Source organism: Myripristis murdjan, chromosome 4 (assembly GCF_902150065.1).
Source record: "Myripristis murdjan chromosome 4, fMyrMur1.1, whole genome shotgun sequence".
Taxonomy (NCBI): domain Eukaryota; kingdom Metazoa; phylum Chordata; class Actinopteri; order Holocentriformes; family Holocentridae; genus Myripristis; species Myripristis murdjan.
In genome coordinates, this window is record NC_043983.1 from 7150712 (window position 1) to 7168144 (window position 17433).

The 17433-nt window shown below is 39.3% G+C and overlaps 1 protein-coding gene and 1 long non-coding RNA gene across 3 annotated transcripts in view; one reads left to right on the forward strand and one right to left on the reverse strand.

The window, feature by feature from the left end:
• The window catches only part of LOC115357426 (uncharacterized), a 78317-nt gene extending 74472 nt beyond the window's left edge, over positions 1-3845 (reverse strand). The window contains exons 1-3 of the long non-coding RNA XR_003928109.1: positions 3710-3845; positions 2648-2806; positions 751-904 (exon numbers count right to left, since the gene is read on the reverse strand). This is a non-coding gene — a long non-coding RNA (uncharacterized LOC115357426). The remainder of the gene's footprint in view (positions 1-750; positions 905-2647; positions 2807-3709) is intronic.
• Positions 227-16272, forward strand: adgrl4 (adhesion G protein-coupled receptor L4). 2 transcript variants are annotated; one of them, XM_030048841.1, is made up of 16 exons: positions 227-296; positions 799-948; positions 5836-5985; positions 7726-7875; positions 8256-8326; positions 8752-8922; positions 9551-9734; positions 9887-10000; positions 10262-10461; positions 11950-12129; positions 13144-13347; positions 13935-14155; positions 14336-14402; positions 14562-14653; positions 14812-14980; positions 15848-16272. In XM_030048841.1, the coding sequence occupies exons 1-16, from the start codon at positions 251-253 to the stop codon at positions 15908-15910; spliced, it is 2232 nt and encodes a 743-aa protein (XP_029904701.1). In that variant the 5' UTR covers positions 227-250; the 3' UTR covers positions 15911-16272. The 2 variants fall into 2 exon arrangements, with proteins under 2 accessions (XP_029904701.1, XP_029904700.1); XM_030048840.1 differs by lacking the exons at positions 227-296; positions 799-948 and adding an exon at positions 3499-3640.
• The last annotated feature ends 1161 nt before the right edge of the window (positions 16273-17433 follow it).

The window sequence follows — 17433 nt, forward strand, 5'->3', positions numbered from 1 at the left end:
CTCTGCTTACACTCCATTTATATTTGGTGATATTCAGAGCCAATTGAAGAAACAGTGTGTTGGTTGTGAGTGTTTTGGGTGCTGTGGCTGGTGATGGGACGGTGCTGCATGTTTGTGTAAGCTGATTAAAGATCACGACAGGAAGGGCCAGGTTTAGGGAAACAGGAAAGCTGATGCAAGGAAATGGACGACGTCACCAGCCAGCCCCCCACAGTCTCTGCTAAAAGTAAAGTCCTGACCCAGCGCAAGTATGGAGTCTTTGCTCAAGTCCCCAATGAAACTTGTACTTTTGACAGGTAAGTGAGCTTATCCGTCAGTCTCTCAGACAGCAGGCCAAGCTGTAACACTTCTCTCATATGGAGGCAGTTGTACATGTATATACTTTTGTGGGGTTTTCAGGTTAAATGCAGCGTTTTTTGGCTATTTGTGACACGACAGTTGTGCTTTGTATACGGTTTCATTTCAAAGTAATTAATGTTATCATCCGTCACTTACAATGAGACTTTTGTATTTATAGATGAGCTGTATTCTAAACTTGGTCCTGTGTAGCTCAATGGATCATGTCACTAACACGATCCCCACTAGGGAATCTATTCCCTGTCGAGTTCAGTAGTAGAGTGTGTTACTGACACTGCCAGAGGTAGGAGTTCAATTCCCGCTGGGGCCATCCGTGCTAATAATGCATACGGTAATGGTATTACAAAATCTTCTGGCAGAAGGTTTCCAGCACATGGTATAAGTTAAACTTACCTTGCACAGTCTGTGTTTGTAATGGAGTCTGTACTTGTGTCCACGCAGCATGGCTCTCCAGTCTGATGGACCCATGCAGCTTCTCTGACATTTGTGATTCATGCCATCAACTTGCAACATGCAAGGCCCTGAATGGATCAAACAACGGCTGCTTCTGTAAACATGGATATACGGGAGATGGAACAACATTTTGCAACGGTGAATATACATTCTTAAACATACATAGACATCTACAGTATATATTACACAGTATTTTAAGTGATGTAAGAGCACAGCCAGCTGAGAGTGCCTCAGAGGCAGTTTATTTCAGGAAAACTTGAGCAAACTTCTCTCCAGCAGCAGAAACAAGCAGCAGTGAGTGGACAATTTGTCCACATGTGCACTCTTTCAACAGCAGGCTTTGGGTACACGGTTGTTAATTAGGATGCAGGCAAATAACTCAGGCAGTAGATGTGCTGGAGCTCCTTTAAATTCATGAAAACAAGGTATTCAAATCAAATGACTTCCAGTTATAACTTTCTATTCGATCAACACAAACTGTTGCGCTGTTTGTTTCATTTTTCAAAATGTTAACTTCACCCAATCTCCTCAGATGATGTTCTGAACATGAGGTGTAACACGTAACACAGCTGCTTCATCTGTTAGTTCACAGAAATAGTAGAGGATTAAGTACCTTGACTGTCAAAATATTGCAGAAAAAATTTTGTCGAAGGAAAAGGAGCATCATTTACAAGAAACCTACATTATATATTTTTTTCTTCCTCACTTTGCTTCTGGCTCATGTTACCCAGCTCATTAATTTATTTCGGACAATTTAAAATGTACATGCCTTATGGTTAACTTTAAGCAAAAAATATTATAAACTTTCTGTGTCCTTGTCTAACACAGCCTTTTTCAGACATGGTTTGTTTTAGTAAGACCAGCTGTGGTGGTGTGGAGCTTGTAATTTTTCTATTCATTAACAATTAGTTGGCTCCAGACCTCTATGTTAATCACAGGGGGAGCATTGTGATGTTAAAACAAAAAAAAACTTTATCTCCATGATACAGCTCTGTTACGTTTTTAATGGCCAGCTTTGCCTTTCAGTCAGCATTGTTACTCTTGTTATGCTTCTGGGCTGGTTTTTCCTAGAATTCCTGGAACTTTTCTTATTTCCTGACCTGATCCTAATCATGGCAGGGTTTACATATTTCAAGGGCCAAGTGTAAATCAAAATGTGAGTAATATAAACAGCACAGTCAATGATTTCCAAACAAAAAGGCACAATTAAGTTCAGGTTAATGGAATTCCTACAGTATACAGGCAGCAGATTTTACAGTAATTAGCATCATTTGATGTAAATTATGTTCACTTGATGCATAAACTCATTAAATTAAGTGATTCATTTTTTAAATTTAAAGACTGTGCCTTAAATTAGTTCAAGTTGCACTGCCACTTTTGCACTTTAGCATTGATCTGCTATGAAAAAAGTTACATAATATTTTTTTTTTTTAAAAAACAGTCCTGTATTTTCATTGCAACTGACAGAGGCCTGGGAATCAATTAAAAGAAAGCAGCGAAAGCTCATCAATCAGTAATATTGTTTTTAATATAGCCATGATTTTGTTTCTAACCAGTCCACTCCCAAAGCACACAGCTATCTATAACATACTTGATGTAAAAAAGAAGACATCAAAGCACATTATGAAATACCTGTAGGTGCTGTGTTTGTGCAACAATGCCAGTTCAGGGGTCTGGAATGTCATAGAGCTATTTCCCTTTTGAATATTGTCACATCCCATTGTGGGAGCAGAGGATATCCCTTCCCGGACAGCCTTTGTGCACAAGGTACAGTGGGGAGGAAGACTGATGTGTCCATCATATCTGCACAAATGAACACAACAGTGGAAATTCTTACCAGGTCACGTCCAACACAGATGAAATCCAGAGAAAGAGGCTGCATTTAAAAATTAAGCTTGAACAGCAGCTTCTAAAATTATCTGGTGACCTTGAAAACCATGGAGGGGGCTCAGAGCAGCATCCACAGAAAATAGTCCACACTTAGTGCCTGGTAAACCTGGGTAGGAAAATTAAAAACAAACAAACAAAAAAAAATACATATTAAGTAAATTCATTTTCAACAAATCAAACAAGAGCTCAACACAAACCACAAAACACAAAAGAGCAGCTAAGCAAGGCTGTAATCTAGACTAAGTGGAGTCAAAGACAAGACCACAAGTGAGCTTCATCCAGTTCAAATCAAGACCGGGGGCAAAGAGGAGTCAAAGTTATGAATTCCTAAATATTAAGCACAGTGTACTGAGAACATGAACAAACCTCTCCTTCAGCCAGAGACAGGAAAACTGAGGATTAAAATAGTCATGTCTTTTCACTATTGCCTGTAGCTATTCTATAGAGACTGGACTGAAGTACAAGTGATGGGCTGTGCAATTTTTTCAGTAACGATTACACAATGTGTGGTTCACAAGGGGAATTTAAACTGTAAATTACTCAGCTAAATAAAGAATTGAACGACATAAACAATGTTTTTTTTTTCGTGTATAAATAAATATGTGCCCCCTTCATTGTCTACAGAGGAGCTCCGTACATTGGTGCATTAGCCAGTTAGCCAAGCTCATCAGCATGTCAGCCAGCAGTGAAGTCCTGAGTCTGGTGTCTGTGTGACAGTCGGTCATGTCAGGACTAGTTGACTGAAGTGTCTGAGAGCATAGGGGTAATTAAGCTATTGTTTGGTTTGTTTTGTTTGTTTTAGTTTCGTTTACAGTAACTTGGCCTCACACAGAGATTTCCGGTGTTGTGCACGGCACAGCTACAATGGAGCTGCATTGCAGATTTATTTGTTTATTTATTTATTTAGCTAGGCTAATAAGGCTACTAGCTTCCATCGGAGGTAAACACTTGTTTTGCTGTCAAGTCCCTCAGAGTCATAGAGGCAAGGGTTTTTTCCCCCTAAGCTTACCATTTAGCACTGACGTTCAACATCTGTACAGTGAGATATCCTGACTTAGCCACGGCCGTGCTCTTTGCTAAACTTTTTATTTGTCCTCTTTGGCGTTTATAAATTTGCTAAACTACCGTTATCCACGTAGCTTGTAGCTCGTGTTAACCGTTGGTTCCTGGGCCGGGGCGCAAAAGAAACAGCTGTCAGCCTTACATACATTAAAAAAACAAATAAATAAATTGAAAAAGGGGTTTTGAAATAGTAAAACGATAGATAGATAGATAGATAGATAGATAGATAGATAGATAGATGCAGAGGCTATTTGCAATTAAAGTCACCTGCGGCACAATTTGAGAGCCTGTTTCTCGGTGCCACTGTTGTATGCTTGATGTAATTAATAATTCACCAGCAAAAAAAAAAAAAAAAACAGATAAAAATGAATACATGGTATTAACATTTCAAAAGAGGGATTCATTTGCTGGCCTGCTCCAGCTGACTGGAAGCCGGTGCAAGACCTCCTCTGATCAGCAGCCTGCACCTCTTTAGCAGCAGGACACAGAGTACCGGATGCTGCTGTGACAGAGCGCACGGAGCATCACAGGCACCGGGGCCGGAAGGGCAGCCAGCTCCCCGCTCTCCCCCTCCCCGCTCCCCGCTCACCTCCTGAGAGCCTAACATGGGCGATGTGAACCCTGGTGCACCATAGGCACTGACTCACTGGTGCTCTTCAGTGTGTGCTGAGGCTGTTTTCTCATTGAAAATCCATGTATACCGGGTTTTTGTCATGAGAATAAGTCACCGAGCGCAGGGAGAGTAAATTAGCATAAGTATAGGAGGGAGAGTAGACAGGGTGGAAAAAAGCAGTGTATTTCTGCATGGTTTTACCCCAACAAGCAGCTATAGAATGAATGCAGTCTAGCAATGATCCCGCCCACTCCCAAAACACAGTTTTTGTTTTGTTTTGTTTTGTTTTGGCAAATGTACAAATTGGCAAAGTTAGAGCTATATTCTTATACTCTTTACTAGCTGAGAAATTTCACCATCCTGTCACAAAATGGCTATGTTGCAGGTATGGCAGAAAAAACCTTTTGCTCCTTTGACCTAAGCTTTTAATAGGTTACCACCCAAACTGGTCAATTACAGTTTAAGAAAAAGTGTTATATTTCCCACATGACCCAGATGAAATTGACAAATTACAATCCGATTCATCTAGGAGGCCATTGCCCACCCTAGCACCCTGCCTTTGTCCCCCCCTTTGAACTAGTGTGATGAGCTTTTCACCTACACTAAACAGCTAGATGCAACAAGTTCAGCCATGTTAAAAATAACAGGCGCCTTAGGTAATGCAGAACATCACTAATTGAAGAACTATGAGTTATGTTGGAGGAAAGTGGTTACACTAAAAACAAATTCCTTTAAATAGCTGCACGAACACAGATTGATAATGATGTATGATAGTGGGATAGCATCAAGTTAAGGTCATGATTGTTGGAAAAACAAGAACTTGGTAAATTCAATAGGAGCAATACTGAATTTTCCATAAACTTTTATTCATCAGACACTCTGGAATAGTTTTCAGAAGACCATAATCATGTAGGGTTAGACTATTGTATTACATTAGTTCATGCTGGTAGTCCACTGCTGATGTAACGGAGGCTCATCCCTAAATGTGGCTACATAAAAACAGTCCACAAAGTCCATTTTTTTCCACTTAATACTTGTACTTTTCTGGCCTGCCGCTTGTCAGACTCACAGACTTAGAATAACACAGTAAAATATCAGCTATCAAGAATTTCATTCCAAAAATATCAGCATGGTCCTTCAAAAAGCCATTTTTTCACATAATTATGAGGTTGTTTGTGTCAGTTTCAAGCAGACACACCAGACCTAAAACAAAAATATCTGAAAATATCCGAGACACTACAGAGATGACCACATGCCAGGCTAAGCCTGATATAAGATCAGTTTGCGAAAATGTGATCTCAGCTGGAGAAATAAGCACCAAGAGTGGACTCAAGTGATACAGCCTTACCTCCAAAATAGCAGGTTTCCAAATAGGCCAGCAGGATTTGAAGCCTACTTTAAGAATTTTTTTTCTTGGAAGCAACTAACCCAGTTTACTTTCTATCCCCTTCTCACCACAGATGACAACGAATGCCAGAATGTGACTAATATCTGCGGGGACAAGGGGAACTGCACTAACACAGAGGGCAGCTACTACTGTACATGTGTCTCTGGATACAAATCAACAGGACCAGCCAAGTTCCAGCCAAATGATGGCACTGAATGCACTGGTAATATCAGAATTACTGTCATTTTATTTTGCACAGAAATGTGTTTTCATGATACTGGTGCACAAACATATTGAGATGGCTTGAGATAGCACACAGAGGTATTGTCAGTCTAATCCTAGTGTCCCTTTGCCTGGTTGCTGCATGTGTTTGTTTTCTCTTTCACTCATAGAGATAAACACATTGGAAATGATTTTTCCCTCAGCCTTTCACTACATTCCTTCTCTGTGACACACTACAAAAGCTTTTGCAGCAGTAGAACAGCAGCCCCTTTTCCATTGTTGCACAATAAAGCAATTTGCTTTTGTGCTGTAAAGCAATTAATCAGATGTTCCATAAAATTCAGTGGCACGCTATGTAAAATACATTGCAGAGGTGGTGGAGACTTCTCATCAGGGGTTTTATTTGTTTAAGTCTCATTTGTTGCACTGTGGAAATTAAATAATCTCTAAATACACACTAAAACACTATGCATTGAAGGGCCCTTCAGATAAGATGACATAGCTTCACCCCCATGCTCCAAACTTCTTTATTTCCAATGGGTTTTGCTGTGTATGAACAGATAGTATCACGCTGTCTTTGTGTCGAATGAAGTGTGGGCTCAGCGAAGTGCAGAGCTTGGTGGCCTTGTGCACATTTCAAAGTTCTCCAGCGTGCTTTTTAAACTTTTGCACAGTGAACTGAAACCTGCGTGGGGCCAGTGGAAACACGACATTAAATAGTCAGGCAGAGAAGGCACTTGGAGAAGAAGCTAATTTTTGCTGTATCTGAAGTTTGAGCTGTTAAAAAACAGCTTTGGGTGTATCTCAATCTTGGGAGGAAAACCCTGTCCTGAAAACGGGTTCCCATCCGAGGTGTGTTTAAACAATGCCGTTGTTAGGGCCAGGACACATACATCACGACAAAGAGCTTTTTCCAGTGAGATGTAACATGGACCTCCTTTTATTTTATATTCTGCAAAAGATAAACAAGAATGACATGTTCCTGTTGCTTTATGGCTTTGGAATTTGGTGTTTGTTTCCACAGTCTCAACTGTTGCTGAATTTCTTTATTAGACAGACCAACACACCGGATAAACTGTATTTCATATGAGTCTGCTAAAATTGTATTGACAATGCACTACCACATGGTGCCACTTTGAATGCATGTGTAAAGTCTGCCTGAACAAAAAATCCTTGCCATGGGGTGATCATATAATTGACATATTGTGGATATAGTCATGATTTTTTCAAGTAAAGGTGTCATAATTTTGTGTGGGGCTTACAAAAAGTTACAGAGCAATTTTAAGTTAAGTCCGTGGTCAAAGTGGGAACCTCCAGGGACCCTCGAGGTGCTTCCAGAGGGTCCTCAGCACAGAGACATAATTTAATTTGACTATAATTCACTACACATTGCTACAATAAAAATGTATGAGTGAGTATTTTAGCATTATGTTTTAATCCAATTACTTTCAATCTACATTATATTTCAGTGTTATGGCATGACACAATTTAAAACTTCACACAAACCAAAACATTGTTTCATATCAGGGTCCTTACGGCAAAATTGCTTCAATTGAGTGCGTGCGGCTTGATGAAAGTCACCATGAAAAAGTTTGAAAAAGTTATATTACAGAGATTTTTTTTTTTCTAGTTATCAGTCAGTGTGGAAGAGCGGGTGTCACTCTTTTCATATGGTGATCTTCATCCCCTGGAACTCAACTTTTCATGTTAATCTTTTTTTTTTCTTCTTTTTTTTTTAAAGATATTGATGAATGCAAGAATGGACAGATCTGTGGGCCAAACTCCAACTGCCATAATACAAATGGATCTTTCAATTGCACCTGCCAACGCGATTTCTTCCCAACTTCAGGCTTGAAGAGCTTTCATCCACAGAGCGGTGTAAGATGTAAAGGTGGGTGTATGGATGTAAAAGCGCAGGGGTGCACACACATACACACATACTTGAACAAGCACACACACACAGACAAACATGCAAAATCATGCATGCACACACACACACACACAGTCTTTATCTTTTTTTTCTTTTCAAATTTCTTTCTCTTTAAATTGGCTGCATCAGCCAGTTTAAAGCTTTCTGGAGAACCCATGATGCAATGCATCAGGTAAATGGTGCAATGTTAAATTTTCTGATGTTTCAAGCAGCCTTAATGACAAAGAGAATGATGTGACATGTTCGGCTGTGCGCTGCACACGTTCGGTGGAATTCAGACAGCACACGACGGGAACAGTTCACTAATCAAAGACACACTTTTGGTAATTATTGTTTTCCAGAGCATCCCCAAAAATACTGCCATGACACCACTGGGTGCATCACACAGACTGTCAACAAAACACTTGAATATGTGAGTACCCCTCTTCAATAATGCAGCCAAATATGGGGAAAATAGACATGATGACACTGCCCTCTATTGGTGACAATTAAACTAAACTTGACAGGAAACTTCAGTTGCTAGTGGTGACAAACATAGCAGTCAGAGTTTGGTCATTTCACATTATTGGATCAAACAAGGAACACTAAGGTCTACTTGTACCTTGATTCATAACTCCTTTTTTTATATGTTAACATTTTCTGAATATGTCATAATCCAGATTTTGCTCCTCTGTAGAAAGGCTTTCTTATTGGAATTGAATTTATCTTCAGTTTCTCCTTGTGCCTTTCCTCGTGTTGCATTATCCCATTTGACCTTGTGAGTGGCATGCCTGATTAAATACAAGTTAGATAAAAAGGATGGGGCGGGATTCATTTCACTCTCTCTTTTATTTAAAGATGAGCAACCTTACAGAGCCCCAGAGTCTACTCGGGGAGATCACCAAGCAGACATCGGGTGACCTCACCTCAGTGGAGGTCATCGCATACGTCGAGGCCTTGTCTCGGTCCACATCGATGCTGGGTGTCAGAGAGAAGGATAAACCCTCTGTCATCAACTCAACTCTGACTGTAATCTCTGTTTACCATTCTTAGTATTATGCAGCTTTTGCCTGACCTGTTGTTGTAAATCACCATTCATCAAATATGCTCTTTGCTCAGAGACTAAATAATAATATATTATTCTAGGTACGTTCTACATACATTCTATTCTACTACACTTAAAATGCTACACCAGTGTGCATTATCTTCTATTTTTCTGCCAAAACATTACAAGCACTCAGCGTTTGCCTATGAATTTGATTCTTGGTGGAAACAACATTTTAACCACCATGGGACACTAAAGTCTCCACTCCACTGCATAAGCAGCTCTTTAATGCAGGGTGACTCACCTCACCTATTCAGTGGAGGGGGAGTGGAGGATAAATTAATAGCTTTAAATGAAGAAATAATTGACCAAAATGCACTACTGGACCATTAAATGAATAAATAAAATCCATAAAGAAAATAGCTAAATTGCCGAGTTTATAGACTTCTTAATGTAGTTGAGGTTGGAGAGGAACCTGCATCATATTCCGTGTTTAATTGAAAAGGCAATACTTGTGAGCCAGTGTAACCCCATCAACGTAACCCTACGTAGCAATTCATGGCACTATTTTCTATGCGCACTGTTATGATCATTCTTGTCTTCTTTTGACAGAAATTTGTGAAAGCTGTAAACAACTTGGTGGAGAAAGATGAACTGGTGGCTTGGAGCAGAATCAAAGAAGAGCGTAGGGAGTATACCATCACCAAACTGCTACATACAGTTGAGGAAAGTACTCTGGCTTTGGCCAGCAGCTACAAAACCCCAGCCGAGCTTGAGATCAAAGCTACCGAACTGGGTGAGATGATTATCAACAAAGAGAGCTCTTGCAGACAGACAAACTGATAGTAAATTCTCAATCTAGCTATCGCAATCTTTGATGGTGAAGATATGGACGTTCTGGATAATTGTTATTCTCACACGCTGCCATCATTCTTCTCTGATCCACAGAATTGAAACTGTACACCTTTGGTGTTCATCAGACGAAAGCTAAGCTGTCTGTTTCCATGGGAGCAGATCATATAAGTCTGACTCCAAAATCCAGGCCAGAACAAGGCAGAAATGGTAAGATAGGTTAAAATAAGGGGAAATGATATGGGAAAATTGTAACAGATTGACATGTTAATATGTTCACCACACAGTTGCTCAGTCTACACACTGACACACAACATGTACATTTATTATTTTCCCATATTAATCTTCAGAAATCTCTTATCCAACTAACAAACACCTAAGTTAACTGATGGAAGATGGAAAAGTTTGATTTTTTAAAAAAAAGGAAAAGGAAAAAAAGACACTGTCATTTTAAAACTTTCTGTCCATCAGGAAGTGTGTCAGTGGTGTTTGTGCGATATGACAGCGTGGGTGACATCCTGAAGCCGAGCAGCGACCCAGGTGTCACCGACTACTCGCGGTACGCAGGAACAGGGGAAATCACTGTCAACTCCCAAGTCATCGCAGCAGCCGTCAAACCTGCTGACGTTTACCAACTTGACCATGTCACCTTCACTCTGAGACACAATGAGGTAAAGATTATACAGAGTGCTGAGACTTGTTTTTCACCGTTTCATTGTTTGCTGTTTTTTTTCCTGCACGGTTACTCTGTACCTTCAAACGTTTTGGTACTTCAGAGGTCCACAGTTACCTTGTAGTGAACAATCTGGCACGGGGGTTAGACAACTCAGCCTGGTTTGCAGGTTTGTTTTGAATTTAGTCTTCTGATGCGGGTGGCTTTTGCTTATTTTCCCTTATTCAAGATACTATCACCTCCTTAAATAAGCAAAAATTCATCATGGATAATTATAACAACCAACAGTCTATTCCAATTCATTATCATGATGGATAATGATCTCACACAATTAGCAGAATTTTTCTTTTGAATTAACAAAAATAAATCACATGCAAGGACAAGGCATGTTTTGGAGAGCAGTGATGTTCTGCAAACATTTTTTCTTCACCTCTCTGCCCCCAACCAGTCTTAGCCCTTCATATTGATTGGTGTGTGTGTGTGTGTGTGTGTGTGTGTGTGTGTAACTCAAGGAAGCTACCAATAGGATCCTGTTCATCTTGAAAACTTCATCAAAACTCTATCACATATCCTGCTGACAGATGTCTTTGTCGGCTTTAAGCCATTGTTTTACACTCTTTTGTTTCGAGAAATAGCTTTCATATTCCTGATCTGAATCAGGCAATAACTTGATGACTATTACTGAGTCCCCAGAAAAGTAAAATTAAAATATATTCACACAGTTTGTGCTTTGGTATAAAGTTGTATTTCAGTCTAACTGTTTACAAAAATGACATCACTGATTTATTCAGATTTTTCCCCTCTATGTCTGATATAACTTCTCAATTACATTGCAACAATAAAGCAGTGAGAAATGGCTTAAGAATAATGTACACTATACAGATGATGAAAGAAATAACCCTTAAAGTTAATGTACTGATAGTTTCATTTAAGATTATGATAATGTATAAGGAAATGAAAGTGCATTTTTGTTGGACCCTTGAGGCTCCAGCAGAGGGAGTGTAGCTCACTGACTTTCTCACTGACTAAATGGCTCACAATGCTGAGCTGTGAAAACCTTAAAAATAAATGCCTTTAAAATGGCAGCAGCATCACAACAGAGCCAGTGGGCCAAGAGTTAATTTGATCCAAATTCCTGGTCTTGTTCATTTGATGCCTGTGTTATTGTGTGATGTGCTTTTGTTAAACAACAATTAGCTATACCGAGCGTAATAATTATTTTAATATTTTAATAGCTGCAATTTATTTTTCTAACAACAGAGTATGAGTACTGCAGTGGTGCCATTTTCAGGACTTTGTGTCTGGAAAATGATAGTGTGAATGTCAATAGTGGCTTTGCGGAAAACCTTAAAATATAATTTGCCTTCAGCTTTTGGATGATGTAATTTTGACAAAAGCATGATTAGTTTAGGACCCTCTGCTGGTGTGGTATTATGAGTACCATACAAAAAATAACAGCATCTTTTTCATTCCCTATTCCCCGAAGCCCATAGACACTACAGCTGATGTGACCAAGTGTGCCTTTTGGGAGTATGAGCCAGCCAGCCTGCAGGGCCACTGGGCCACTGATGGCTGTGAGAGAGTCCACGTCAACAGCACCGCAACCACATGCTCCTGCAACCACCTCACACATTTCGCTATCCTCATGTCGTCCGGACGGGCCAATGTAAGCAACCACACATTGTAAAAACACTTTGTTATTGGCTGTGCTTTCAGTGGGGCTTAAAATGACATTTAATAGCCTCACATTTGGATTGTGCTGCTTTTATTGTTGGTGAAACCTTGGGTTTTCTTTTGTTACCCAGGAAAATAATTCATTTATTGATGTTGCATCCAGCAGAAACAGAATACTGAGCCATAGATGAGGAGAGTTAGTCGGCTCGATATGCTAGTTTGTTCTGTTTAAAGTCAGAGTGAAACGTCATTTTGAGAGCCTCTTCCTTCCTTCATTTGATGTGGTTCCCATAGAAACGGGTTGTTGGGGTGGGACATACAGTAACACCCATTGTGAGCCAATGGATGATTAGCTAGGGGAAGAAAGGCAGCTGTATTTGATGGAAGGATTGTGAGTCTTGAAAAATGTGCTCTTTTTTGGGTTGGAAATTTTTGGCTCCTGGGTCAGCATGACATCACCAATGAAGAGGCACTGTTTACCAGAATGTAGAAAGTAACCAATTCAGTAAATTATTGGTCATTTTTTGGTCCATAGTTGAATATTCTGGCATGGAGAATTAGCTAACAAGCTGACAGTCAAGTCATATTTCATTTCACTGTGATTTTAACTAACTAACTAACAACTTGACTACTGATGGCACTGCTGATGAGGGATGAGGTCATGCTGTATACAGTATTTTCCCTTCATAATAAATGATAGTCTATTTTTTTATGACAGAGCTTATAGATCATACATATTTGTTATATAATGAATAATTGATGTATAATGAATATTTATAGTATTCTCAGCTTCTGTAATGCAGTTTCCTCAAGCTACTTTACAGGAACGTTCATCATACATATCACCACTGGACCATGCCCCCCTTTGATATCGGATCTTTAGTAAAAGTCCAGTATCTGTCTAACCGTGGTGTGTGTATGATTTACTTTGAGAGATTCCAAGCAGTAACACAAGAAACCACAATTTGGGCTGACAATGAAACTTCCATTTCCATTTGCTTCCCAGCTGGTGGCTCACTATACCATCCTGACCCGGATCACGCAGCTGGGGATAATCATCTCCCTCATCTGTCTGTCCATGTGCATCTTCACCTTCTGGTTCTTCAGCGAGATCCAGAGCACCAGAACCACCATCCACAAGAACCTGTGCTGCAGTCTGTTCATGGCCGAGTTCATCTTCCTGGTCGGGATCAACATGAACACCCATAAGGTGGGTTTAGGCGGCTGAGCTTAACCCACATAAAAAAAAACACATTAAATTCCATTAATAAATTAATTAATTGTTTCTCTGTTGCAAAGCATAGACTTTAGTAGCTACTTTTGAATATTTCAAAAATATTTTTCATATATTTTCTGTTTTTTGTGTGTATTTTAGATGTTTTTTGAATTTTTAAATTTATATATTTTACTTTTTTCTTCTCTTTCTTGTCTACAGTAGAAAGGTCTTTTTATTTATTTGTTGGTTGTTGTTTTTTTGTTTGCTTGTTTTGTTATCATTTTATTTATTTGTTCAAAATGTATTTTGGATTTGATTAATTGTGAAGCCAGGAACTCTCCTCCTGTATTGTAAAGTTACACAGGAGGTTGCACAGTCTGAGAGCGAAATGCCTCTCCTCTCAGAACAATTCAAATCAGCTCAGCTCATGGTAAGACTTAATTGGCCTTTTAAGATCATTTCTGTATTGCCAAAATGAAAATACATTATTAATGTATCACACCACAAAAATACAATGGGTGTAAATGGTTATCCTTACATTCTCTCTCACCCTCTCTCCCCCTCTCCCTTTGTTTCTGCAGCTTTTCTGCTCTGTTGTCGCGGGGCTGCTGCATTACTTCTTCCTCGCGGCCTTTGCCTGGATGTGCATCGAGGGCATCCATCTGTACTTAATTGTGGTCGGTGTCATCTACAACAAAGGCTTCCTGCACCGTAACTTTTACATCTTCGGCTACGGGAGCCCAGCGGTGGTGGTGACCATCTCAGCAACACTCGGCTCCAAGTATTACGGCACTGATAAAGTGTGAGCACAAGAGATTTGACTTTGTTTACGATGGCGCGTGCTCATTTAGTGCATATCAAGGATTGTATCTGTGCGCTTTTCGTGTATTTGCAGGAGAGCAGGGAATTATTGTAACGAGGAAATCTTAAAAGAGCCATGTAATCAGTAAACATGTTTGTTAAATAACACTTTGTATTGTAGGTGTTGGCTGAGCACCGAAAACAACTTCATATGGAGTTTCATTGGGCCTGCATGTTTGATCATTCTGGTAAGATCAAAAATGCTGATAAGATGAGATTGAAGCAAGTGCCTTTTTTCATGTCCTAAAAAAAACATGAAGCCATTAATTGAATTCATCAGAAAGGGCTTGCTTCAAAGAGAAAGATTCATTTGATCATGTTTGTTTGTCATGTTTGTCTCCACTCAGGTTAATCTCTTGGCTTTTGGAGTAATCATCTACAAAGTGTACCGGCATACCGCTGTGAAAAAGCCTGAAATCAGCCATTATGAAAACATCAGGTAGGATTATGTGTACTCGTGTTGACTAGGTCAGAAAAATACCAGAAATCAATTTGAAGTTCACTATGTTAGATTATTATGGCATCATGACATCATTAGTGGAGGTTATTTGTCTGCATCCACACATACGGCGCTGAAGTCTGAATAATAACCGCCAGGTCGTGTGCCCGCGGTGCTCTGGCCTTGCTCTTCGTGCTGGGAGCGACCTGGACCTTTGGCGTGCTGCACATCCTCAACGAAACCACCCTCACTGCCTATCTCTTCACCATCACCAACGCCTTCCAGGGCATGTTCATCTTCATCTTCCTGTGCGTCTTGTCCAGAAAGGTAAGCGCCTGAGTCGCATTTGAATTTTTTCCATCTTTTATCTGTCCAAGAAAGGTTGATTTTTGCTTTGCTCACACACATTCATGCTCTATTTCTGGCCAGTGGGGTTAAATGCCTTGCTGAAGAGCGCTTCAACAGTGGTTGTTTACAAATGGAAATGGAATGCACTACCGATTCCTTTTTGTTTCAAAGATATTACAGGGATTCAAGCTAATAACTTTCTGAAACCTCCTTATCCTAATCTTTAAGCCAGGGTTTTTCAAACATTTTCATGTTCTGGACCCCCAAGTTGACTTTTAATCAGCTGCATGCCCTCATTTGAAGAGATTTCACCCCCTATGGACACTTCTATCAAGAGATATTCTGGTTTGTGTTCAGTATTAAATGCAGGCTGCATCAGACGCCTATCACAAGCAATTAAACAAGAAAGAAATATGATGTCAATTCCCCATCACTGATTTGACGTTTAAATATATCATCTAAATAATTAATTTTCTTTTAATTCTTTGAAATATTCTTGGCTAATTTTTAAGTTTATTTATTTGTTTGCTGTTGTTGTTTCTCTAATTTTCTATTTTTTTAATTTTTTTTTAAATTTTCTGGGCTTTTCTGCACTGTATCCGTTTTTATTGAATCACATTACAGTGAGGTTAAACTATTCCTCATTTTGCTGAGGACCCCCAGGAAGCCTACCAAGGATGCCTAAGGGTCCCAGACCTCACTACCCTAGCTTTAGGCTATCACTTGTTTTTAGAAATGGTCAACTCCATGTGGAATTCACTTTAATAATGTGCTACACTGAATAGAAATTAAGAACAGGGACATTAAATATTAAATATACTATTCTATTATGTTCTATCATTGCAGATTCAAGAGGAATACTACAGGCTTTTCAAAAATGTGCCATGTTGCTTTGAATGCCTGAGATGAACCAGTGCAACCAAAGCTCATTAAACTGCAGTTGTACGTTCACGTCTACAACTTTGCAATAACCTTTGATTATTGGGAAACACATAACACTGTGGGAGGAATAACGTACAGATGTCTTATAACTATTACATGTAGCACTTGTCATTTTTAAATACCTTATTTTCCTTTTCCTTTTGGGATTTCCATAGTTTCGGGACGCTTCACCACATAAGTTCTTGTCAGAGTAAACTAAAATATGTGTATATTTTCAGTTTAATCCAATTCCTTTGCAATTATTTGCGTTACATTCCACCTCTCCGTTTTCTCACTGCTCGTTTGATCCTTTCTTGTGTGAAATTGATTTGTAAATTATTAAAATGAATGTGGAAAATCAACATGTGTCTTTGATCCTCAGCTCTTTTATGTGCAAGATCAATTGTTCTATTAAATGCATTCTTTCATCCTTCCTTCCTAAAGAGCAACAACACAATTTATTGTTCCGTATACTGTACGCAGTGTGTCCCTCCATTCAGTAACTAGGCCAATGGCCCCATCTAGTGGACAAATTGGGGAACACTTTGGGCCAAACACTCAGGCACTTTGGCACAGGAGCTGAAGCCTGGGTTTTAAGCATTAGGAGTAAATATCTTGTTGTGTTTCCACTGAGATACATTGGCTATTGGCTTATGACCATAATAATCCTAATTATCAGCCTGTTTCCTGGGTAGCAGGGTGCCATACAGAGTAATGAGGCAACATTTCAAACAAATGAGCCAGGCTGAGACCAGTGTTAGCAAGCAGTTGTTCTGCTAAAGCGTCCTCTTAGCAATTTTCCACAAGTGAGACTTGTATTGACTTGACATGTATGACAAAAAGGAGTTCCATGCATGGATTAAGACATTTTGAATAAATACTAGAATGCTATAATATGCTCCTAAAAATATATATAATTTATATATTTAATTTATATACTTTTAGTTGAAACAGTTAATCAAAAGTTATTATTTCCTCATTACCTTAATTTTATACATTTTATATATTATTATTATTCCTGAATTATCCCTGAAATGCAACTTAAAACATAAAAAGCTGAACTAACACCTTAAACACACCTTAAGATTGCAGTTATCCCTGAAAGGCCACATTAAGGGATAGCAAGAAACCCCCTTAATTGCCCCTTAATTAAAACAAAGATTGAGATACCCGTGAAATATGCCTTAATTTAGTCAAGTCATGTTCTTAATTATGTGAAATTAAGTGGTCCAATCTTGAAATTAAGTGTGTGAGTGTGGTGTGTGGTGTCATCTCAGGTGAAAAATGCTTGAGTACCATTTTGCATGTTTGCATGAATTGTATGTCTACCTTCTTTTGCAAAGTGATGACTTGTGCGTAAAATGTAATGAGTAGATTGAAAAAACTCGACTTGACCTAACTGGACCACATCGCATCACATCGCCGTCTGTCGCTGGAAGTCTGCTCAAGTTTAAAACGAGCCACCTACGTCTCATTTATCCTGAAGAGTCTTTGATTTCACCTCAAGGTTA

What these genes read in the sequence shown, in the direction of transcription:
- adgrl4 (XM_030048841.1), top strand. Translation starts at nt 251, where the DNA reads ATGGAGTCTTTGCTCAAGTCCCCAATGAAACTTGTACTTTTGACAG. An exon ending in TGATGGCACTGAATGCACTG is followed by an intron (nt 5,986 to 7,725) that starts GTAATATCAGAA and finishes TTTTTTTTAAAG; the next exon opens with ATATTGATGAATGCAAGAAT. An exon ending in TCAACAAAACACTTGAATAT is followed by an intron (nt 8,327 to 8,751) that starts GTGAGTACCCCT and finishes TTTTATTTAAAG; the next exon opens with ATGAGCAACCTTACAGAGCC.